At 38.9% G+C, this 24,716-nt stretch overlaps 2 protein-coding genes across 9 annotated transcripts in view; one reads left to right on the forward strand and one right to left on the reverse strand.

Moving 5' to 3' along the window:
• MBTD1 (mbt domain containing 1) overlaps positions 1-11,774 on the reverse strand; it is a 36,199-nt gene extending 24,425 nt beyond the window's left edge. The window contains exons 1-5 of one of the 7 annotated variants that reach the window (XM_074607231.1): positions 11,607-11,774; positions 3,833-4,034; positions 2,481-2,614; positions 1,506-1,620; positions 1,327-1,409 (exon numbers count right to left, since the gene is read on the reverse strand). In XM_074607231.1, the coding sequence (XP_074463332.1) occupies positions 1,327-1,409; positions 1,506-1,620; positions 2,481-2,614; positions 3,833-4,034; positions 11,607-11,627 (555 nt within the window). In that variant the 5' untranslated portion in view covers positions 11,628-11,774. Of the gene's footprint in view, positions 1-1,326; positions 1,413-1,505; positions 1,621-2,474; positions 2,615-3,832; positions 4,035-9,558; positions 9,700-11,606 lie in introns of those variants that run through there. The other 6 variants (XM_074607230.1, XM_074607228.1, XM_074607227.1 and 3 more) reach the window with 6 other exon arrangements.
• A 466-nt stretch (positions 11,775-12,240) lies between these two features.
• UTP18 (UTP18 small subunit processome component) lies at positions 12,241-20,804 on the forward strand. 2 transcript variants are annotated; one of them, XM_074607234.1, is made up of 14 exons: positions 12,241-12,652; positions 12,835-12,962; positions 13,068-13,163; positions 13,796-13,875; positions 14,118-14,203; positions 14,414-14,539; positions 15,423-15,597; positions 15,937-16,037; positions 16,854-16,944; positions 17,246-17,369; positions 18,240-18,414; positions 19,050-19,192; positions 19,875-19,977; positions 20,674-20,804. In XM_074607234.1, exons 1-13 carry the CDS (start codon positions 12,350-12,352, stop codon positions 19,942-19,944), a joined length of 1,698 nt encoding a protein of 565 aa, XP_074463335.1. In that variant the 5' UTR covers positions 12,241-12,349; the 3' UTR covers positions 19,945-19,977; positions 20,674-20,804. The 2 variants fall into 2 exon arrangements, with proteins under 2 accessions (XP_074463335.1, XP_074463336.1); XM_074607235.1 differs by having other exon boundaries at positions 12,243-12,652; positions 19,920-19,977.
• Positions 20,805-24,716: the final 3,912 nt, after the last annotated feature.

The following is a 24,716-nucleotide window of genomic DNA, read 5'->3' on the forward strand; positions in this document are numbered from 1 at the left end:
TTGAACTATTGTATCTGTATCCCAATTAATGATGTCGTACATCATGAAGCATTTGTTGTTATAATAGCACAGCCCATGTTATCAAACAATACCTTTTAATATGTACCTATGAAATTACTTATTATAGCATGTATGTAACAGTGAAAGCAAAGTACAAACATGCTTACTTAAGCATGTGGAATTTGATACAAATTCATGAAGCTATACTAACGCAAGGCTCTGTTCTGGGCAATAGTTGAGGCCTCTGAACATAAAGGCTGCTATTCAGAAAGTGCCAACTGCCAACAGTCCTCAACTCCTACTGATTTATGAGTTGACAGGGCTCAGCGTGAATCCCAGAACTGGACAGAAAATGTGTCTCTTCTCCCCGTGAACAACTTCCACAAATCCAAATGTTTGTTTTGATTGCACTTTTAATCAGATAATTTTGAGCAAAATAAAACTTTTGCAAGAAGATGGAACACTTCAACTTCCCAAATAAAAAAAGTATGCTCAAAAAGCAGTCAGAAAGTTTTTTAAGAGACAGAAAGTACTGACTATTTTAAACAAGATCTAATAATCAGAATTTAACAAACACATTAAAGACAGACGTTGCTAGATTTTCCTCATCCCCTAATTATATTCTGTAATGACTGAGGACTTTTGTTTGGAATTTTTGTAACTCTAATACAAAGAAAATCAACCTCTTCCATTTCAGATTTATAAAAAGTCTTCATTTCAGATTTATAAAAAGTCTTCATTTCAGATTTATAAAAAGTCTTCATTTCAGATTTATAAAAAGTCTTCATTTCAGATTTATAAAAAGTCTTCATTTTCTTACACTACCTGGCAGCATCACGGACAGGGAGGAACTGACTAAAAACCAAGAAAAAAATTCCAAATCCAAATATATAACCAAAAGACCAGTTCAACATAATGGAGCAAGCCTGACTCGATCTAAAATGCCTTCTGCAACTTTTTCTAATATTGCATGACCTGGTTGGTTTGATATTCTTTAGTGCATTTGATGATTTTGTACCTTGAATATAAGAAAAATAACTTCACAAGTGGTTTTAAGCATCGTCCTTTTCCTTTTCTCTTTATGGGAGCATGTACAATGAGTAACTGATAGTGTTCAGAATGGTTTTAAAGGACAGATAAAAACAAACATACCTATCTAAAAAGTAGCCATACTAACACAGTTTACAATATAAGTTTCATAGCCCAAGGCCATGAAACATATTTGGATATTAATGTTTTGCAAAAATGAATTCAAGAATTAAAACGGACTCTCCCTCTCTCTCACACGCACACACAAAAGGATAGCACATATTGAAAAATACTTACGTGTTTAAAACAGGTAACAGGAGCTGCTGTAAAGCTATTGCTATTGATGTAGTTACCCCAGCTGAAACCTTCCACAGGGACAGCTGCTAAGAGAAAGTTATTTTATTTAGGAAGCTGCTAATGAGCCATAAATCTTGTATTACCAAGAATTTGTTCGAGCTCTGTTTATACGCCATTACCTGCTTTAGTCTTTGCCTGATTTTGTAAAGTTGCTTGGTACTGAGCATATGCTGCTAATTTAGCCACTAAAGGTTGTTTTTGTAGAACTTTAGCCTTCTTTGTCGGAGGTTTACCCTAAAACAAAAAAAGCTAAGTAAATAAAGTCTTTCCAAACTCCTACCAGGAAATTTCCATAGATCTGCAGCGTATCTCTGGTACATTTAACTAAAATTAGAACAACACAGAATGGAAGTTGACTAAGTATCACAAAACTACACGTAATATTAAATAAATTTAAAAACCAGTAGCAAAGAATGTCCAAAAGATGGCTTTTGTACTAGTATTCCAACTTGAACAGCATTATAGATTCATTGTTGTTTACCTGAAAAAAAGATAGCTTTTAAAAGCAGGTCAAAATGAAGCACTTTTAATTTAATTTATACCCATGCAATTTCTTGGTATTTGTTGCAATGAATTTGAGATAGGATATAACAGTATTTCATAAAATATTATTTCAGTGTTACAAATATACCTTCAGGATTATTTCACTAATATTTTAAGTGAGCAGACAAAAAAACATTTTGCAAATCTATATAGTTAAGAAAACCCTCAAAACCAATGCTAAATAAACCTGAATTTCCTGAAATTTAGGCTAAATAAACCTTTATGCTCTCTAAAGCCAGAAAATATCTAGGGTATGAGATGCATGTAATTTCAAGTCACTACATATGTAGAATGAAGATTTTTACTGATCTTTTTCTTGCAGAAGGGCCACTGTAGCAGAAATGAAATAAAGTGTCAGCATTGTCTGGAATTTGCTCTGCTGAGCAAAGTAATTTGTTCATGACTGATACAGTTCTGAGTTTTGGCTTACAAAGTTACTCATGTGAAAATTTCAATGTCTTAAGAAACTTGACTTATCTTAAAACATCATGCAAGTTTCACAAACACAGACTATAATAAGTATATAAAGAAAATGGTGTCTGTACCGCTACCTGAAGTCTGGCCAGAATGCTGGCCTTCTTGGAGTTCGATGAATAGCTTCTAGAGCATGACACACTGCAGAAGCGTTTTGTTTTAGAGTAAAAAGCGTCACGGACACCAACCATTCCACACATCTCGCACGTAGCTAATCAGAGGAGAGAAAAAGCCAAATGTTAAGATTTACCTCAGTAAAAATTCAGAACAAGAGCAACATAAGGAAGGTCCTGTAGGTGGCACCACCAAACAGTTCCTCTGGGTTTGACCCCGTAGAGAATTGCACAGAAAAATAACTTAAAATAAGATCACCACCACAAATATCAGTGAAACACCAAGAACCTCAAGTTCATTGGTGAAAGGGTGTCTCCTTTCTGCTCCCTGTTAATTTTACCACAAGTAGAAGTGAATGACCCAGTTAAATCAGCTAAAGCCCATTTTTGTGTTTTCATGGCTCTCGAGGAAATGTCTGCTTTGAATCTGGGCCTGCCAATCTTGATTTCCTCTAAATATTTAATACTTCCAACCTGAAATAAAACCAGATCTCTTTTTTGAATCATAAATTAGTATACCAAAAAGTACCCTAGGCCACCAATATTCTCTTCTAGCTGGAATCATATACTACGGAGGTAGACAGCATCACCAACAGAGTTGTTCCATGATGAGTAAGACTTTGGGACCAACTTATGCCAATGGGACAATACCAAGATTCTACCAGAGAGTGCTCTACTAATCACTAATGATTTTGGCTAAAATATCGTTTGCCTGATGATAAAAGCAATCTTCCCTTTTTTTTTTGTTTTGTTTTTTGTTTTTGTTTTCCCCCCCCGCAGTATACTCTATCTCACAGCTAGTGGGCAGTGAACAGGTATACGCTGACAGATTTTAAACAGCAGCAGTAATGAAGTTTTTCTAGTATAGGAAGAAATATATTTAAATAGATCATATACATAACAAAGGGTAGAGAGAATATATGCCAAAGTGTAGAGAGAACACACAGACATTTTCATCAAAGCTCAAAGAATAAAAACATACATGAGAACTAGATGATTTTTAAGCTCCCTTCCAACCCAAAGCATTCTGTGTGAGAGAACATACACATACATGTGCATATATACACAACACACATTTGATGGGAGGGTGAATGTTCTCATACTATTTCTTCCCTGGCAGCAGGATTCAAAATCTGTCTTATTTCAGTTTAGCAAAAATCAAACAATTCCCCTCCCCCAAACAAACTACCCCAACCCTTCAGCTGTTACGGTCCATTTCCAGTTGGGACCAATATTTGGGATTGCACACTCACAACTCACAGCACAGGCTGAAAAACAAATATCAAACTCTTTGTACTCATGCACCACATACTTACCCATACCAGATTTGCCATCTGGATAAGTATAGACCTGTCCATTGTTCTTTATAATTGGGAGACTGGACGGCAAAGGAGCAACCTCCTCTTCACTCTCTTCTGAACTGGAGCTACTGCTCGTGTCCTCACTACAACTATCATAACCGTCAAACATCCCGAATGAATCACGTCTTTTCCTTTCTGCTCTTGAAGTATGTTCTGTCTAAAAATTAAAAAACAAACAAACAAAACAAACAACACCACCACAAACCAACAAACAAAAATCCCAAAGAATAGCAGAGCATTCTGAATGCAAATATTTTAAAGTCAAGCTTAAAAAGTTTCAAAGGTCAAAGTCAGCCTTCAAAAGCAGATGTACTAACAAACTACTCTATCAGCACAGAGATATGAGCCACATATTGCCAACGAAATTAGTGTAGTCAAAACTAGCCAATTTTTGGTATTGTGATATACAGGAACAAAAATCTATCTCACAGTCCACTGAGAATACACAGCAGCAGTCCATACATTTTTTTTCTTGGTATCTTCAGAGCTCATTAATCCTGATGTGCTGAATAATGACAGCTACAAAGATCTTATATGCAAATTAGCACATTCCAGATAGCTGCAGCCAATTTCACTAAAATTCATTCATTTGAGAAAGCTGGGCAGAGAAAAGACAGTTCAACCAGGACAGCACTATTCCCTAGGAACAGAAATGAGAGTCTCTCTCTGCTCTCATTGGCTTGTGAGGTTATCGATAAATCACTCGGCTTCCCTATGATTCAGTTTCTCACGTGTGAATCAGGAATACCTCTCTACCTCACAGGGATGTTCTGAGGATTAATACATTAACAATTATGAAGAGCTCAGTTACTATGGCAATAGGGTCTGTATAAATGCAAAAAGATAGAAAGGTGACTAATTTGCCACTGTTATATACAAAAACTTGTTATATAATAGTTTTCCTGTAACAAAAAAATCTGAGGTGAAATAAAAACCATACAGTTTTAAAACAGACATAATAGTTAAGCAGTTTCCAGCAAAGACATTAAAGAATTATAAACAACAGATTAACTGGTGGGGTTTTTTTTCTGTTGCACATCCAATATATGCATTTCAATACAGTGACAATTTTAACTTTATTAGTATCTTACACAGCTCTACCGAAACAAGGCTACTGCTACATGAGCTGCCCTCATTAAGCTAAAAAAAAAAAAAATCAAAGTATTTCCATTATCCTTCACAGTATCTACTAAGTTTGAGAAGAAATCACAGATAAAGACAAGACAAAAAAATTCTACAACAGAAGCACAAGTTAGGAGAAGGAAGCACAACCAAGAAAACAGAAAACAATTTATTAAAAAAGCCTTTGCCTCTATTTCCTTTCCAAGAGCTATTTTTATTTAAAAGTCATTGTAGACAGAAAAATAATAATATGATTGGACTTTCCCTTCTTAAATTGCATTTGGATTCATAGCTTTAAGATTTCATCACAGTAATTCCCCAAATCCCTTTTCTAGAGAGTATATGCCTGAACATCTTTATTGTTGGACACCATCTGAGCCTTTTTCTGCCACATTATCCCTTTTTTATAATATTCTCTATTCTCCTTTGCAATCTAACCAAATCCTATTATGGAAGGTTTTCCTTATAGTTAAAAGGGAAAACTGATTTCCACACTGACCCAATCCTAGCATCCAATTAAAAACAAACCCCCCCCCCCCAAAATCCCAAAACCATTAAGCACAAAAGGTTACACAATAAGGTAAACAAATTTAAAACACTTAAAGCAGCTCTGAAACAAAACAACAACAAAAAAGTGAGTGTTATGTTAATTGTGCACACATTCCTCAGCCAACAATTCAAAGCTATATTAAAACCAATCAAAGCTTAGGATAGGCCATAACTTGACAGTACTTGAAGGAACTGACATCTGCCTGAAGTGGCTAGGCTAACAGTCACAATCATTGGAGGAAACACTGAGCAATGGCAGAACAAAACCTAGTCCCGACCTGCACTGGTAACAAGTCACACCTGTACATTATTACCAATGCTATCAGCCAACAAGAGGCAAGATCAGTTATTTGTTTGTGTGTGCACATGTGTGTAGATGAAGGCAGAAGTTGAGCACAATGTTGCCATAGATACAGTGTTCTGCAAATAGTGCCAGTAATTTACAGATCAGAACACGAAGACTAGTCATCTTCCTCAAGATTTCATGAACACCTTAGTGTCTCACAATATTTAACTTTCCTTGACCACAGCCTCTGCTAAGAAATGAAGTGCAATACCATATTAACCATTCACAGCAGTAATACCAGAACACCATGATGCCTTCTAGTATTATGGATAGATACTAGCGGTGTTTCAGAGCCCATTGGCAGGATCTCCCTCCTCATTCACTCATCCTCCATAAATCAGCTCATGTGATTTCACTAAGAGATTAGGGCTCATCCCACATAAAGGAGGACTTCAGCCCTTTAGTGGAGGCTGCAGTACAAGGTAGTTTTGGAACATCCCTTTTCCATTCCCGACTGGAGAACTCTGGACCCACACAGCAGTTCTGCTTTGCCCAGTATTTTGCTGGCAGAGATTTGAAACGCTGTAGCAGCTCAGAAAGAAGTGCAGCCTGCTCCCAGTCCCTCCAACTCCTGATGCTACCAGTAGAGAAACTCTACAGCCAGCACTGCAAGGGAAGGCAAAAGCAGAAATGGGAGCTTGGAGACAAGACGAAGGACCAGTGGCCCAGAAGGGAAGACAGGCTGCTCCAGGCAAGTTGAAGCACATTCCAAGATTACAATTGCAGATGCCACAACAGCACATTTGGCTCATTTTTTTGGGTTCTTCTTTTGCATCACATACATTTAGAACCTCAATACTACTGCCAAGTCCTCTTTGACAAAATATCCACAGATGAGAAAGAAAACATTTTCACTTTATACATGGGAAGTTGGGCCCTCTACTAAGAAAATTGTTCTTCAGCAAGTTCCTAAGTAGCAATCATCAAGTTTGTCAAGTGTAACTACACTGTCAAAACAAATCTAATATATCACCTTTCCATTTACTTTATATTTGGCCAAATTGTCTCAGTTCAAGCTACAAGCAATTAAAAACAGCAGCTTTGCTTACTGTTTTAAAATAATATTGTAGTTTTTATCCAAGTTTTTGCCAGAAGTGAGCAAACTTGCCAGCTAATCTATGTAGAGCATTCTTAATCTTAATGTATAGATATTATCCAGATCATAATTCTGGGGAGATTACTCAAAATATGTTTTGTGAGACCTGGAAAAGGTACCATTTTGCAACAAAAAAACCCCAAAGTACTTTGTGTGCAGAAGCATGTGGAAGTTAGGAAGATGACATGCAAATAGCTATGCCAGAATTTTGCTAGAGCAGATCAAAACACTTCTATTTTGATAATAAACACCACTAAGGTTCTTTTTAACCCATGTTGAGAGACAGCATTTGTAGAAACAAGCCAACATCACATGGAATCTCCGATAACCCTTCCCGCAGAAGTTAGAGTTCCTATTCTTTTGCAAACCCCATCTAACATGTGATACAGAAAAAAGTTAGGGTACAACTCTGAACTCAAAGGTCAAAAATGGCATCCTTACAAAACAGACAATATATGACTCAAACAGAACCATTACTGAGATAAAACAGCTGCTTCAGTAAGAGCAGCAGCCTGCAATTCCTGCTGAGTTCTTGCAAGTGATGAGCAGCAGCATGCCTGATCAGCTGAGCAGCCAGATCTTGTCTGGCTGACAGAGAAGCACCTAACCATGGTAGCTACAGGACCTCTATGAATGGAAACCTCAGAAAGAACAGCTCATTACCCTGCAAGGTGTTCCCACTGAATTTTGATACACTGTCTATGAGAACACAGTCTTTCAAAAAGCTACCACAGACTAATAGCAGTAGTAACTTAATCTAACAATTACAACCATAGTAAGGTCAATTCATGTTTCACAATATAGGCATACAAGAAAAAGTTTCTACTCCTAGAAGATGGATCTAGCATTAAAAATCATGCTGAGGAGGTTGTCATTTCCTCAAAACTGAACCAGATCAGTGTTCTTCGCCTTCTAAAAAATGAGGCAATAGCATCCTGCCTATCCACAAAGCACACTTTGAGCAAGAGTCTGGCTTACTATAAAGCATAGAACATTTTAGCTGGTTAATACCAAAAGAGCAGTAGCTTAAGTAACTCCACCACCAATAGAGAATCTATTGGTATATTAAGCAGAAGCAATGCACAAACGAACACGTCAAACTTTTAAGCATACTGGCTAAGGCTTATTTTCCTAATGAGGTTACCGGTTCCTCAACAGGAAAGATTTTTAGACAGAGCACTACAAAGTCTAGGGTAAGCGGGAATGGCAAATGAGCCTGTATGAATATTTGCTTGGGGGTTTTCTTGCATACTTTTCTTTATTGAAGGGATGGGTGGAGAAAGGAACTCTTAAGAACTGCTTTCTTATTCTGCCCAACTTCCCATTTTCCTGTTCTTCCTCTCCTCCCTGTGAATACTTGGCAACAATGTATTTTTAAGAAATACTCTTAATTAACCATTACACAAGGCAAATGGTACGATAAAAGAATACAGTTAAGGAAACTGGTTTCCCTAAAAGCATGAAGGCAACTCTGAACAAATACGAAAAATAACTAGTTTCTCTCGCTCTCTTAATATGAAGTCTTTTACATATACAGTTGATTTTGGTCAGCACATTAGGGCATACACTCTTTGAGTGTAATAACTACTCTTTCTGCATAAAAAACTGGTCACAAAGGGTGAACAATGCATGACCAAAACACAAAATAAAACCATTTAATGTTTAATTAGACATCAAATACTTACTCAGGAAATTGCTTTAGTGTCTTGATGAAGACTATGCTCAAGTATTGGCAAAATTTACAAGAAAGTGTTTTGAAGGTGAAAATTTGCTACAAAAAACATTATTAAGTAACCAAACCCCTTGCCCTCAAGCGCATCCTTGCCCTCAAGGGCATCCTGGCCAAAGGCGGATGATCCACAACAGTCACAGAACGGTTTCAAACCACTCAAAATGGTTGTTGTTACTACTGAATCAATTTAATGCTTGAATTCAGAAAGGCAGCGATTCAGAGCTTTGAGTACAAGAGCTGTAGCTTAACAAAGGCCTACTAGCACCTATAGAGATAGGCATCACTTTCTGTATTCAGATCTAACCCCCAGAAACGTGACAGAAGTATGGACAGATGGTATTTGAAGCCAAGGTCAACAATGAGGTCACCATAACCTTCAAGCCAAGGGTCTGTGATAGGACACATTTACTTTCATCACATATCCTTAACAGATCATGCATTTCCCATAGTGTATTTCCAAGTTGGTATTAAATTTGATGCACAGCTTTTGTTTTCAAAAGTTCATTAACATTTTATGCTACAAGCTTAGTTTTGGCTTTGGCTGTTAGCATTAAGGAAACAAGACGATGGAACTAATTTATTACAACTCTTCTAAATGTAAGCTGGCCAAAATAATTTACTGTAGTAATACTAGTTTGCACCCTGTGGAACTGAAGTCTAATTGTGCCTCATAGCATGACAAAAAAAAGAAAACTCAAACATGGTACCAATTTAAAGAAAACATACTTTCAGCTTTCATTAAAAACAAACAAACAAAAAAACCCCAAAGCTAAACATCTTGGGATTCCTGGAAATCAGAACCAACCAAACTTACTTTTTTTATACAAGCAACTCACCTCTATCTGGAAATGTGCCTTCCACTCTTATTATAAGTAAAATCTCTGCTGGAAAATTACAGAAATGTTTTTTCCTGTCTCTTCATTTGCTATGTATGACAGCATTTTGTCTGAAGCCAGTTTCTGCTGTTTGCCAATGGTTTTGTCCATAGCCTCTTCCCCAGGGGGTTTCACACAAGAGGGGAGACTCTTTCATAAAAAAATATATCAAATTAGCAGGCAATTTTGGAGGGGGTGTGTGATGATTAATATGTGAAATATCCAAGTTTTGAGAAAACTGAAAATCTGTTACAAACTCCATTATGTTTCTACAAAGCCCTTACACATAGGAGTATTTGGAAGAGGCAAATACTTCACTTTAAACACTGTGTTACCGTTAAAAAAAAACCAAAACAATTTAAATATAAAAAAACCCCAAAACACACCACCAACCCAAAACCAAAGTCTTCAACACCTTAATTCACTCCATGTGCTCAGAGCTAGATTCAGCAAATTATCACACATGCCCAGAGTGTACCGACTTACCTGAGAAATGAAGGTATGCAGTAGTAGTTTGCAGAAGGTATCAAAAGCCTTGCAAAATTAAATCAAATTTTAGAAGGTAAGAGAAATGAAAGCCAATGAGAGGGAACTTTTGTACATGTTATTATTACTGCCACAGTCATCTAGCTCTTTAGGGATCAACAATGAAGAGAATTCTTACTTTCAGTCTACAATCCTTTTGCACATGCACAAGCCTACACACTCTCAAGAACAACACGTAAACTATTCTTGTGGCATAAATAATAACTTCCACATAGGAGAGTATTTACCTCTGCTATGTTCCCCTATAGCATACATTGCACACTTCCTCAAAACGATCCCTAGGCAGAAGCAACGAGTAAGGACTACTAGCCTACCAAGTTTGACTGTTTTTTTAAAGGAATATATTGTTTTAGTTCCCGTTTAGTATTCCAGATTAGAGTCTCTCATAGCTTTTTTATTCCATTCCTTACAAGCCGAAATCAGACTGCTATAAACAAATACAAATAAGTAAATGCAGGTTCTTAAAGCTGCAAAATAATTTTAATTTAAAATACAGAAGACTGCCCTGCAGCATTGTTTTAACTGTTTTTAGATGTGAAAAGTCACAAGGGTTGCCATGCACGTTTAAAATCATTATTTTTTAAATGAATTATTTTTTCACACGCAGTAGTTTCTTCCGTAATTAGCATATACTTTGTAGTAGGATTTTTTTTAAGCCACACTGAACAGAAATTGCTACACTTTAAAACATTTCCAGCAACGACCTGAAAGTGAAACTGGTTTCACGGGTTTACTGCTCCCCACACTGAGAACAAAGTCACAATATAAACAGTCATAAAAATTATATAGAGGGGAGAAACTGGATGCAAAGAATCCTGAACTTTCGAAGCGCTAGTAGTAAAGAACACAGCACTCAAAGCGAGCACGAGTGGAAAACTAAAACTTAAAGGGTTCAACCACAAGAGGAAGTTGCTGAAAAAACGGCACTTCACTGGACCACTGCGAGAACGCCTGTATCACTGAATACGAGATAATCTGAAACTTTTTGCTCCTGACCTGGAGTGCCGGCAGGAAGGAGGAGGAGGAGGGAAGGAAGGACAAATAAACCCCCCGCCCGGGCGGAGCGGACCGGAGCGGGGAGCGCAGCGCTTGGCCAGCGCAGGGGATCACAACAAAGGGGGACCGTCCGCCGCTGCCTCCACGTGCCCGCCGCTCCCCGCGGGTGACAGGCTCGGCGGGGCTGCCAGCACCTCTCACGGCCCCAGGGGACCGGGTGGGCTCAGCGAGGCTCCCCACCACCAGCACTGCGGGGAAGGCGGCCTAAAGCCAGCACCACCCCCGCGCAACTCATCCCCATCCCGCCCCCACAGAAGCCGGAGGGTGCCGGGGCTGCTCCCCTCCCACGGGCGACCGGCCGCCCCCGGCGGCTTCAGCCCTCAGCCCCCCAACCCCGCCACCGCTCCTCTCAGGCGCGCGCCCCCTCAGCGGGGCAGCCCCCGCCTCCCGCGAGCTGAGGTACTCACCAGGTCCTTTGTGTTTTCCATCAGGCCCTCATGGGCAGGAGACGCCCGCTGCCTCTGCCCCCTCCCCTCGGCTCGGCCCCCTCCGCCTGCCGCCTCCCCCTGCGAGGGGCCGGGCCCGCCGGGGCAGGAGGCGGCCTGGAAAGTTCAGCCTCTCCCTCCGCCGGCAGAACGAGCCCGACTCCCTGCGCCGGAATATCAACAACATTCGCATGGCGCCTCTGCGCAGGCGCGGCGCCCGGCCCACCGCGCGCCCTCATTGGGCTCACAGCTGTTTGGGGCTTCCTCGCTCGCCGTACCCCCCCGCTGGGCGAAACCATTCGGAAACGGAGGGGGGATTCAGCGGCAGGGCAGAGGCTGGGGGATAAAAGCAGCGCCGCCGCCGCTCATTTTGCCTTCCAGTAGACAGGTAGTACGCTCAGAGCTGTCGCTGGGCCGCCGGTGAGGGGCTGTTATTGTCACACAGGGCAGGGGATCCCTCCCGAGCGCGCAATGGAGCGTCCCAGCCGTGGGCCGCGTCACGTGGAACTCAGGATGGGAGGGGGGAGGGGAGAAAGGGAAGGCAAAGAAAGGAGGTCACGTGACAGCGCCTTGAGGCCGGCGGTCCGTGGCTGGGTCACGTGGGCTGAGGAGGGGCAGCAGCGAGAGCCTATCACGCTCGGGGGGCGGGGCGAGGAAGGCAGTATAAAGCGGTGTCACGTGGAACGTGAGCACGCCTTCCGGTTCCGGCGTGCTTGTGAGGAGCCATGCAGTGTGCGGCGGCGCCTCGCTCGGGCCCAGCGGAGAAGAAGAAGAAGAAAAAAAAAATGAAGAAAATGAAGAAAACAGTAAAGCGTCTCCAGCCGCGCGCGGAGGACGTGGCAGCTAAACGGGCAGCGGCAGAGCAGGCGGCGAAGGAAGCGTCTCGCCGCGCCCGGCACTTGAAGGCGCTTGGTCGCGCGTCGGGAGCTGAGCAGGAGGAGCTGGAGGAGCTAGAGGAGCTGGTGTTTGGCGACAGCGTCAACGTGGGGGAGGACGAGCTGCTGCAGCGCCTGGCTGACCCCCAGCGGGTAGGACTCTGGGCATTGCCCCTGCCCCGCGGCCCTCCGTAGGGCATGGGCCCCGCCGGGGGGTGGCGCGTTCGGCGGGCCCGAGCGGTGGCTGGGGCTTCAGGTCCCTGCCCCCGCCGTGTCTGTCAGCTGCCTGCAGACATCCGTGGCTGGGCTAATAGGGCCTGCTTGGTTGTTTTCAGCTGAAGGCTACAGAGAGGAAAAGCTTCCAGAAAGACTCCAGCGATTCAGAAGTAGAAAATGAAGCAAAAGGTAAAATCTTGTCTAAAAAGCCAGCCTGGGTGGATGAAGATGATGAAGCTGAGGAAAAGTAAGTTAAAGTTTGGATGTAGGAATTATGTGTCATGCTTAAGAGTGACTGTAAGTGGCTTCAGTTTGAATGATATTCATGTTGTGTGTGTTTTCTCACTGATAGTGTTGATATGACCCATCGGTATAGGAAAGACTTCATGAAAAGCGATGCTGAGAAGATCCTTACTAAGAAAAAGCTAAAAAGGAGGCTTGAAGAACAGTGAGTTTCATTAATGTTTTTGTGGCTGACTTTATTAAGATGGGATAAGATATGCCTGTGTGACATTCAAAGTAATTTTCCTCTTTACCCACTGTATTCACGTGGACTGTTTAAAGCTAGTGCTTTGTACAGTATTTGCACCACTTTTAAATCCAAAATAATAGTAAATAAAACATACATTAGTTTTGTCTAAACGAATTTGTTTAATACTTGCTTTAGTAGAGGTGCACAAACCTTTAATTTGTCCTCTAAGGAGTTATACCAGAAACTTTTTATAGCAATGTGTTGCTTTGTAAATAGGATGATGGAGACGGTAATTTAGGGTGACCTGAAGAATGAGCTGAAATGTGAACATAGTCAGATGGCAAAGTAGAACTTTAGATGTGTTTGGGTTGACTTGGTGTTAGCATGTATCACTCCAAAGAACAGTGCTTTTATGTTTGCTATCAATTAAGTCAGCCAGCCACAGAAAGCTGAGTGAAACATTAAAAAACTTAGATAGTGTTCAAAGTGCAAGTAATCTTGCAAAGTTATGCCTGTGGGTCTTGTAAGTACGTAACATATAGAAGGAAATTACTTTCTCAAAAAAGTTGGGTTTTTTTCTTATTTTGCCCTCACCCTTCTCTTGCTAGGTTTCAGCGAGCTATGGGAGGAGTTCCTGCCTGGGCTGATTTAGAAAACAGGAAGAAACCCAAAAAGACCGCAAGTGATAGTAAATAAATCCATTATTATTCTAATAAGTGTTTCTGCGTTTCCTTATTCACCTTCTTAAAAAGTAATTATTTTTTATATTTTCTCAGTTTCAGTAGTGTGATAATATGCTGAATAAGTCAGCTTTATTCCTTTCTTCTTTCTGTGTGTGTTTGATCTAATTTGTTCCTGTAAGGAATTTGTGACTTTCGATGTGGGAATATTTGTGGAATTAGCCTTTTCAATGTGCTTTGTGTTAATTAGGTGACAGTGATGAAGATGATGATCTGCTATGCAGGACTGGCAATTTTATCTCAAACTCAGAGTCCCTGCCAAGAGGTGTTTTGAAGGTAAAGGCAAGCCTATCCTTCTGCCTCGGTTTGAACCTTGTGCGCACTTTGACTTCTTTGTCAATGTTTATGTCATGCTGTCTAAAAGTTTGTCATAGGGTTTGAGATCTTGTTCTTGTAGTTTAAAGAGCAATGAAATTGACTGTTCGTCAGCATAAGCAAAAGTGTGTAAATTATATTTTGTTTTAAACTGTTTGATCTTTGTTCTAGATGACTACCTGCTTACCTGCTAATCAGGAACGTTTTGCTAATGGAAAATTGGCAACTGTGCAGTTTCATCCATCTGCTCAAGTGGTCATGACTGCTGGACATGATCGATCTGTGTCACTCTTTCAGGTGAAGAATTTTGTTCTATGCTATGTAAATGGCCACTAATACAGAATCTTTATTTTTTTTTATAAGTGTACACAAGATAGCCTGGAATGATAGACATTCTTTTTTCTCTTCCTGTGATGGTGTGCTCACAGGGGTTGTAATGTCTGTGGTGACAATGGAATTTTCCGGGTTGAAGGCATCTTGTTGGAAGAAATTTCCACCTGTGACTTCATACCAACCACTTGCAGAGTGTAGGCAGTCTTAGTTGTAGCGGAGTTTTTAGTTGAAGATTTGTTTTTAATGTTTGGTTTTAAGGTTTGTGATGACAAGGAGTAATGAGATCTTTTTTTTTTCTTAAGTTGTTTCCAAACCCTACAGTGTGGAGCAGCCCACTTTTATTTAAAAATGTAATATTGCTGTGAAGTCATTTTGGGGGTGGAGAGACTGTGCTGCAGCAGGAAGCTACTTATCCTGCAACACTCCTGCCCTGTTCCTCTGAAAACTAAAGATCATAACTTTATTTTGGAACTTTCAGCATGGCCCAGTATCAGTGAAATGGTCAGACACAAGTTGAATTTGACGCTCCCACAGGGCTGCAGGAAAGAACAACATGAAGCTAGTGTTTCTGTTTAGAAAATCACAATAGAAGATTATTTGAACAAAGTGTGGGCAAGACAGGGAAGAGTAAGAGGTGTGAAGTATATCCAGGAAGGCTGGGAGTGCCTGATGTATAGGGTGAGGACCCAAGAGCCTGGTTATTTGTCGATTGAAAAGAGGAAGAAATTGATGTTTCAAACTGGTGTACCTCTTACTGTTTAAGTCTCTTGTACTGGCTAGTTGATGTGAGTTTTCTCTGTAGAAGTATTTGGTATGTTTCTTAATATGATAATCTGTTTTTTTGAAGGTTGATGGTGTAAAGAATCCAAGAATACAGAGCATCTATTTAGAGAGTTTTCCAGTCTATAAGGCTTGTTTCAGTGTTGATGGAGAACAAGTTATAGCCACTGGTACTCACCATAAAATGTTCTTTGTGTATGACATGATGAGTGGAAGTATTATTCCTATACAGAAAGTAAGAGGTATGTTTTATAATGCTCTAAGTATCTGGGCATAGCTGAAGATGTACCAAATAGCATGTGAATTTGCTTTAAAAGGAAGTGCAGTGAATTGTTGGAGGTAGCATTTCTAATTTGTTTTCAGGCATCTTTACTCGAGTGTCTTTAGCTTTAGTTTGTATGGGACCTTAGAAGTTAATTGTTACATGTAAACAAGGTTGCGTTGTAGCTTTACTGTGACAGTCTATTACAGAAGTGAAAAGCTGAAGTGGAGTCAGGTCTTAGTCATATTCATCATACTTCTGAATATTGAGAAAAAAGGATAAACTATGCCAATTTGAAGTTCTGAATCTCTTTTTAAAGGTGTGGAGGAAAGATTTCTCAGAAATTTTGAAGTCTCTCCAGATGGATCATTTATGCTTCTAACTGGAACTTCAGGTTATCTTCACTTGTTGTCAATGAAGGTAGTTTCTTGTCATGGTTTGTGTAGCTTCAGTTTCTTGGTACCTTTTTCCTTTTGAATCTGCTTGCTTATATTTAATCTGAAAAGTGGTCTAGCTTTCAGTTGAAACAAAGGTATGACGCATACTGTGACAGCCTTTAAAAATGACCTGCTGAATCAATTAACTCTAGCTTTAGAAGATTATTTTGGGGTGTCTGGGAATTTTTTTCTCGTTGTGCAGCTCTCTTTGGGACTGGTGGAGCTAAGGCCAGTGTTCCATGGGGTTTTTAAGCTGTCACTGGAAAAAGTTGTATGTTAATGTTCTGTTTCAGCTGATTGCATGAACACTGTGCTGGCAAATGGCCTCAGCATGGAAACGGGCATCTGAGGGCGGAAAAAATATAGGACTGATTTTATGGGTGCTAGTGAATGCTGGTGTACCATGTTCATGAATCATGCCATCTACTGTGATTCATAATGCATGCAGATTTTTATTTTTCAGTTAAATTTTAAAACGCTGTATGGTGGTACATGGCTTTAGTTTAAACTTTTACTAGGAAAAATACTTTTTAAAAAAAGGTACAGTTCTGTTATATAATGAAGACCCTTCATTGAGGGACCAAATGAGTGTTTATTGAACTAGCTGGAGTTGTGCAATAATAAATTGATCGTGGACTCCTGAGTGTCAGCTTCTGCTCTGTAGGCACTTGAAAGTGTTGGTGCTGTTCTTTTAATGTCAGTGTAGCTAGCTTCAGACTTTTGTGGGACAGGAGTATGGAAACAACTTCCCTACAGATTTTTGGCAGAATAATTGTAACCATTGTTCTTCATCCTATAGACAAAGGAACTGGTTAGCACTATGAAGGTAAATGGAAGATGCACTGCATCTGCTTTCACTCCAGACAGCAGTAAAATATATAGCTATTCAAGTAAGTATTCTCTCTAACAGCACTAATCATAATTCCATTTAAATTGCATAAGTCTAAGACATTTATAGTTTTACAAAGATAATTAAATTACTTTAATTTTGGCCTAAATGGCCTAAAAATGCAACCAAGTGATCAGTCATTAAAGAGTGGAGTTAACTATTTTAGTATGCCTTTAGTTTTGTTTTTTTATAGTTGTAAATGAGCTAATAGTTGTCATCTAATGAAATTTATTTTAACAAAATAAACAAACTATGTGTTCTGTATATATGGTTTCTGTAATCTTCTTTTGTTCTGCAACCAGAGGAAGGTGAAGTTTTCATTTGGGATGTGAGAAGCAGAAAGTGTCTACACAAATTTGAAGATGAAGGTTCTTTGGAAGGAAAGTGCATTGCTGTTTCAAAAAATAACCAGTATGTGGCATGTGGGTAAGTGACTTGGATTTGACATCTTCCTCCTGTCTCATTTTGAAGCTCTTCAGTAAACTTATTGGTGGTTGGTGAGAGCGTAGGAACATGGAATAAGTTTGGCTTTATAAGGTTAGATTAGAGGTGAATATTGCCTGTTTTATGATAATTTAATTTGTTCCATGTATATCTAAGTTACCATAACATACTTAATACCAGTATCACTTCTAATGTATTACTGTTGCTATATATGGGTTTAGCGGTTAATTTTGAAATCATATTGACTGAAATTGCAAATTCTGTAGTACAAATACTAATTCAAGTTCTTCCCCCTTTCCTCTTTCCTATGCTCCTAATTTGGCTTCTGCAGTATAGCATGTTAGCATTTGGAAAGATGACTTCAGCTCAAAGTCACAAGCTTGAAAATGTTTCTCCAAGTGTACTTATTGAGATGCAACTTCAGCTAGTGTATCAATCCTTTTAAATGAGACTAGCAAATACTTAAGTACAGTATGCGTTTTCTTAGCCTACTTAAGAGGAGGATTTTTAAGTGGAATTACTCTACAGGGTATAAAAAAAATAATCAAAAAGCTTGAAACTTTAAAGAATCTTTTGATACCAATCTCTTATTGCTTTGAATTCATTCCATGTAAAAGATGGCTTATCAAGGCTCTTCACAGTTAAGTGTGTCTCTAAAAAAACCAGCAAACCTCTCCACTAAATACTGTCATAAACTCCAAAGCAAAATCAAGTTCTAAAGAAAATATCATTAGAAATTCCAATAAATAATTGGAAATTACGTTTTAAGTTGAATGGCGGCTATAGAGAACAAGATAGTATGTACTGTAAATGTTACTTTGTGATATAATCTTTGCTAATTTCTTTTTTTAGTTCAGCTTCTGGAGTTGTAAATTTATATACTACTGATGTCTGTCTCAAAGAAAACCATCCTAAACCAGTTAAAGCCATAATGAACCTAGTTACATCTGCTACATGTGTGACCTTCAATCCCACCACAGAAATTTTGGCAGTGGCTTCCCGTGAAACTGATGAGGCTGTCAAATTGGTATGTTAGCTTTGTTATACAAGCTTTTTTGTATCTTGATCAAAAATATCCCTGGTGATGTAATAAAACTGATATTGAGCAGATATGTACATTGCAAAATTTGCTAGACTGAACCGATCAGGACAGATACAAGATACTGTATATTTATAAGGAAATATTTTTTTTCCTTCAGGGAAGTTGTTCTGAAAAGAACAACTTATGGTCTAGTTTACCTTTTGTTTTTCCCTTTGCGAGGTGCCCTTATTTTGGTGCTGTAAATATAACTCAGCAACAAATGTGAATTTTCAGCAGCTGTTAACTGTAACGGTCTTACTATGTGGGGTTTTTCCTAGCTCATTCAGAGTTTTGCCAGCCGTGTCAGAATTCTGGCCAACAGTGGAACTATTGAATTAATCTGAGGGTTTGGAAGCTTACTTTTACTACTTAGATGTAATTACTTAAAAATAAATGACTTGCAATAACTGGCTTTTGTAGTGTGTTCCCTGCACCTTTCCTCCATATATAAAGTGGCGTAGGATAGGAATATAATTGAATGATTGAACTTAACATTGACCTTCAATTTTAAATTTGTACTTTAATTTGAATTTTGGTGGCTTTTTCCTAATTGTTATAACTAATCACCTATTTCTCAATAGGTACACATTCCTTCATATACTGTATTTTCAAACTTCCCAGTGTTCAGAAGAAAACAGATTTATCTTGCTCAATCTATGGACTTTTCTCCCAGAAGTGGTTTTTTCTCTGTAGCAAATAACAAAGGCAAAGCTTTGTTATTTAGGTATGTACTACATTAAGTTTCATCAATCCCAGATAACATGTTTATATTCTGTAAGATGGGGCAGATGACTGGTAAATCTTAAGGTTTGACTTCATGACTTAACTGAGTGGGGATCTGGCTTTCCCTTGTGGAGAATGAATGAGCATTGTTTATTGTCTGATTATAAAATAAAAATTGCTGCAGACAGACATCCCTGTCAAAACTGTCATTGTCCTTTTTTGAAGTAACTACTATGTAAAAAGCCAGATGTTCTCCCCATTAAAAACCAGAGGATTGAAAGAAGAACTTGACCCTTTTTGTGAGAAGGGACAAGTGGTTTTTGTCTGTTGGTGTGGTCAGGGGTAAGGGGCGGTAATAATTCAGAGCAGCAATATTCCTTTTTTTAAACTAAGTAACTCTATGTGATACTTGAAAAACTTTGTATTTTTAATGTGAGATGTTAACGATTTATGAAGTCTGACAGGGAGAATTTACAAAAAGACTCCCAAGCATGTCTGTAAAAATGTGAATGAATCTTGTGATTTGTTCTTTGTTGGAACTTGAACTGCATATTATAATGGCACTTCAAGTAAACTGAGCATGTGGATGATTGCTATGTTTTGCTACACCTTCGGGTTAGCTAAGAATACTCAAAGTGACATTATTGAGTAATTGTTGCTTCTTTGTGCTGTTCACTCAACAGGTTACTGAAAAGTTTTAAATGTCTCAACTGGTTTTTTTTCTTCAGGCTGAAACATTATTCAGATTTTTAAAAGAAGATACAGGAGAAAATGGACCAGTAACAGGTAAAAGAAGCACTAGAACTGTTGACAACACTACCTTGAGGAACTTTATTTTCATTTTGTTACCTCCACCTCTTTATAGATGGCAACAAGAGGTTCTTAATACTGTATAATCTGAAACTGTTCTCTCTGGATCACTCCTGTAGTAGGCTCCACGCGATGGGCAGGAGTCAGGCTTGTCTTGTCAGTCTCGGCTTTTCTAATAACACTCTTAGAGGGAGTTGGTAGTTCAGCTAAACTTCTGCTCATTCCTGTTGACAGTAGTTTTAAAAATCTGAATATATTTAAATCAAACTCATAGGCAGGGTTGTTAAAAACAGCTGCAGGCTGGCAGATACTTGGCTTGATCCTGTTATGAAGGTGATGTGAGCCCACATGAGTCTGCATAACTTCAAATTTAGATGATGTAAATTACTGAAATTTGAAGTGTAGCTTGTGTGCAGATACGATTTTATTGTACACTTCAACCTCTTGGAAAACTGGAAAGACTCGTCAACCTCTTGTTGGAAAACTAGAAAGACTTGTAGCCTTGACAAGTAATACAGTAGTTCTGTTTGACCCCTAATGTGGTAATGATTGGAAGCTAAACTCATTCAGACTGGAAGTGGGTAGTTTTCTGCATGTTAAGCTTGCACAAGATTTTGCAATGGCTAAATGTTTGGAAGATACTAACAAAGTTCTCTACTGATCTTTCCCCAGGTGTTGTAACCTGCAGATACAAGTATGCTCACAAATTCAAACAAGTTTATTTTATACGGAAGTTCAAAAATACTAATATAACATCTGTGTTTTTGAATGTTGTTTCTTAATAAATGTACCTGATAAGTTTCCAGGCAAGTTCTTTCAACTTTTTCCAATGTTTTGTGTAAGCAAATGATTAAGTAGATTTTTAACGGTTGGCATTCAAGCTACTGTCTTCAAAGAATGCTTAAATGTCTTTAGTTATTATGAGCATATGAAGTTTTCCAGTGCTGAAACAGAAAACATCAGTTTTGTGTAAACTGTAAGCTCTGCTCCGTGCGTTTCGCTTGAGCTTTTCCATCAGCCAGGTTCATTTGAGACTGGGTTGGAAACAGCATTTTGCTGACTGGAGGAGCAAATCAACCTGAAACCCTGTTGATGCAGGTCTTGTATGTAGGTCAGCCCAACTTAACGGGCCAGCTGCAGCTTAAAGATTGCCTAAACTAAAAGGGTAGAAACAGCACCCTCAGTTGTGCTTACTGACTCCTATGTGTCAGAATATGTAACATGGTTTTAATTCTTAAAGGAAGACCACATTCTTATCTTTCTGTGAAAGCAAAGCATCCTGAGTTATCATTTCATACTTGATTTTTAAATGAACTTGTGGAATTCTAATACCATTGGGCTCGGCAAGGACTGCTTTACAACTGTTGTTGCTGGTTTGTCTGATGGCAAATATCACCCTTCTGATCACTTTGTTCTTGAAGTGGCCACCCCTTTCTTTTTAAATACATGAAGAAAAAGTTGAGTAGGAATCCGCTACAATAAAAACCCTGCTTTGAGGATAAATTGTGACTAATACGTCTGTCTGCTTCACACGAGGGAGGTTTTTGCGCAGTAACATCAAGAGCCAAGGTGCTCCACTAACCAGTAGTGAAGTCATTAAGCCTTCAGTGAAAGTGGCATTATAAAAAAGGTACTCTGAGCATGAGAAAAAGCTAATTCTATCAAATTTTTTACGTATACGAGCCTATTGTTAAATGCTTGTCATACTGTTTTAAAAAGTATAATATTGTGTTTTCTGATATAGTGGGTTTTTAAAGTGACTTTGCCAGTGATTCATTGTAAGATGAGAACTTGATCTCACTAATTGGAGGAAAAAGTAGAATGTGCTCTGGAGGTGTTAAATTGACTACAGTGTTTAACCTTATTGCAGTGCTAAGCCTAAACTAAAGGCCCTAATATGGAAGAGTGAAATGAAATTGTAAGTGCACTTTATTAAGATGATTGCTGTGGGATTCTTCTGTTACAAACAAATCTAGCTAATTTGTCTGGGACTGAGATTTTGTTATATTTTAGAAATCTAGATGGTGAAAGTGGGTTTATGACTTCACTAGAGGGCAGTACTTAACCACTCATTTGGAGACTCAACTGCTTCATGTTACTGAACAGTATGTCTTGTGCTAGCACTGCTGATGAGTAAGGCTTTTGTTGTGGTTATCAACACAATTTGCCTTTTTTAATCATCTCTGCGTTTCACTGTTAAACTATTTAAACAATTAAATAATTTTGAATCGAAGACTTCTGAAAAGGTAGGTTTTAAAATATATTGTCTTTTACCAAATCTCACTGAAGTACCTCTGAGGTATTTTAATACCATTGAATCTGATTGTCCTGAGATTGTCCCTGTCTCTGCAGAGTATGTGCTTTTCCACTTTGCCCATAAAAGTGTGTGTATATCTATATATCCCAAATCTAGTGATTTGAAGCCATACAGCAAGTCATTAGCAGATCTAGAATTGGAACTTGAGAATTAATGGGTTCCCGGACTACTTTAGTTAGCATAAACACAACGGTTCCTGATATTTTTCCTTGCCCATCCTGCTGACATCTGGTTGTAAGAGGTCCAGATTGGATGGAGTGTGAGAGTGAATGGAAAAGGTGTTGCCAGACACACTGAGGTCCTTTGTACTTCTTGTATCACTGCAAGTGATTTCAAATAGTGGCAGGAAGGAAGGAGAGATTAGACATCTCTTTTTGCAAATTCTGTGATGTAAATTGCAAATATTAAGCTTGATACTGAGTTATGGGGAGCACTGCCATACAAGAATATTTAAGCTTTGTACTAAATACCTTAATTATTGTTGCGTTTTTGTCTTCTGCAAAACATAACTTACTGCCCCATCCAATATAAAATAGGGAAGACTTTTGCCTTGAGAAATACAGGCAACCTCAAGACTCTTGTTGCATTTCTTCATAGGTTTTGAGCAATGACACTTTCATGTACTAAGCAGGTCTTCAAGGTTGGATGATATGAAGTATTGCAAGAAGTTGAAACTCTTACTAGTGTGTCCAGGGATATTTATTTGCAATGGGATGAGTTACTATTAAGTGTACATATCCCTGTACTCTCATTCTGAAAACCCCAGCTCTTTGTCAGTTTGCCATGTGTTAAGAGTACTTAAGCTTCTGACCTATTTAAAACATCTTTCTGTTTAATTCCTTTTTTCCTAGCGTGGTTTTTTTTTTTTTCTGGCATTGCTAAGCTGAAGTTCTTTTAATGAATTATTTCTCTGCTTTTCCTCTCCTTCCATTCTCCTTGGCAAAATAAATTTTATTGATGTAGCCCATTAAATATTTATCACCAAAGCCTTTCCCCTTCAGGCTGTGATCTTGTCCGATTTTGCAAGCTAAAGAGAATTAGTCTGGTTAGCGCTTAGAAAGGAAACCTCCAAGAAAAAAAACAACCCATGGCTAGATGTTAGAATAACACTGGTTAGTTAGAAGATTATTGGGTTTTCTAGTAAGTCTGTCTTGAATCAGCTGTTTGAGAGCTGTGTTTGTGGTGCAAGTGGTTTAGCAAATTCTTAAAGGGCCGAATGATTTTTTTTTTCCTCCTGTGTCTCATTCAATATCCATGATCGCTGCTTTCAAAATTGTTTGGAAAGTTACGGTTCTGTAAATCTCTTCCATGTGGAACTGTTTCAAGTGCTACCTGATTTTTCCAAATGCTTGCTGATCAGACAGCAAATTAAATTTGCCTCTTTGGATGTAGTGCTGAACCCATCTAGTGGATGTGGCAGTCCTAGCACACCTTGAAAAGAAGCTGGTTTCTTGCCTAAGGATGTTTCTCAAAGTATTTGAAGGCCTCTGGTGAGCCTTTAAATAGATATTATTTTTTTTCTCTGATTTGTAAGATTTAGGGAGAGGATACAGAGCTCTTCTGGAGGGTGTCTGAAATACGTCTGTACAGGATAAAAGCCTGAGTTACTGCTGTCCACTGCCTCCAGGAGTACTGGACATCCAGCTGGTATCCAATACACCGCAGCATCGCTTACTCTTGCACTGAATTCTGATGTATCCTTTTGGATACCCAGCAGCAGCAATCTGCGGGGCAGTTAATGACACATTACTGACATTGTTTGGATTTCTTCTGTTGAAACTATGGAACAATGATTGCTTTTTCTGGAAAAAAAAAAGTTTTCTTGTGTATTTGGACAGTTTTGTCCTGTGCTTGTATGACAGTGAGATAGCAATACAGTCTAATCCATTTTGGGCCACTTCTGTAGAGGCAGTCTGCACCTGTGTATTTTCTTCCAATGATTAAAACTATGCAGGTTATACATCTTATTAAATTACTTTGAGGCCCCTGTGTAAAATCATATAAGCTGATCAGACACTTTGAAATGGCTGCAATATGATTTGGTTTTCATAATAGATATTGTAAAATGTGTCTGAGATCTCAGTCTTCATAGCATTATATTTTGCACATAAGATTGCCTGCCATATGAGACTTCCATTTTGTCTCTACAATATTGAATGTTTTATTGTGCTTAAACAGATGGGAGGAAGAGTTGAAGCAGAGCGGAGTTTGGAAACGTGATGCAGGAGCCCCTACTCATAATTGCTACCCATTGCTATTCTTCTGCCTTCTCAGAAGATCAGGGATCTCTGTTAATCATGGGTTTAGTATGTATTCTATTGCATTTTTCAGTCAGTTTCTACTGAATTGAGACTGACTTAAGAAATTAAGCCTAGCAAGATGTTAACAGATTTACACG

This window comes from Larus michahellis, chromosome 14 (genome assembly GCF_964199755.1).
Source record: "Larus michahellis chromosome 14, bLarMic1.1, whole genome shotgun sequence".
NCBI lineage: Eukaryota > Metazoa > Chordata > Aves > Charadriiformes > Laridae > Larus > Larus michahellis.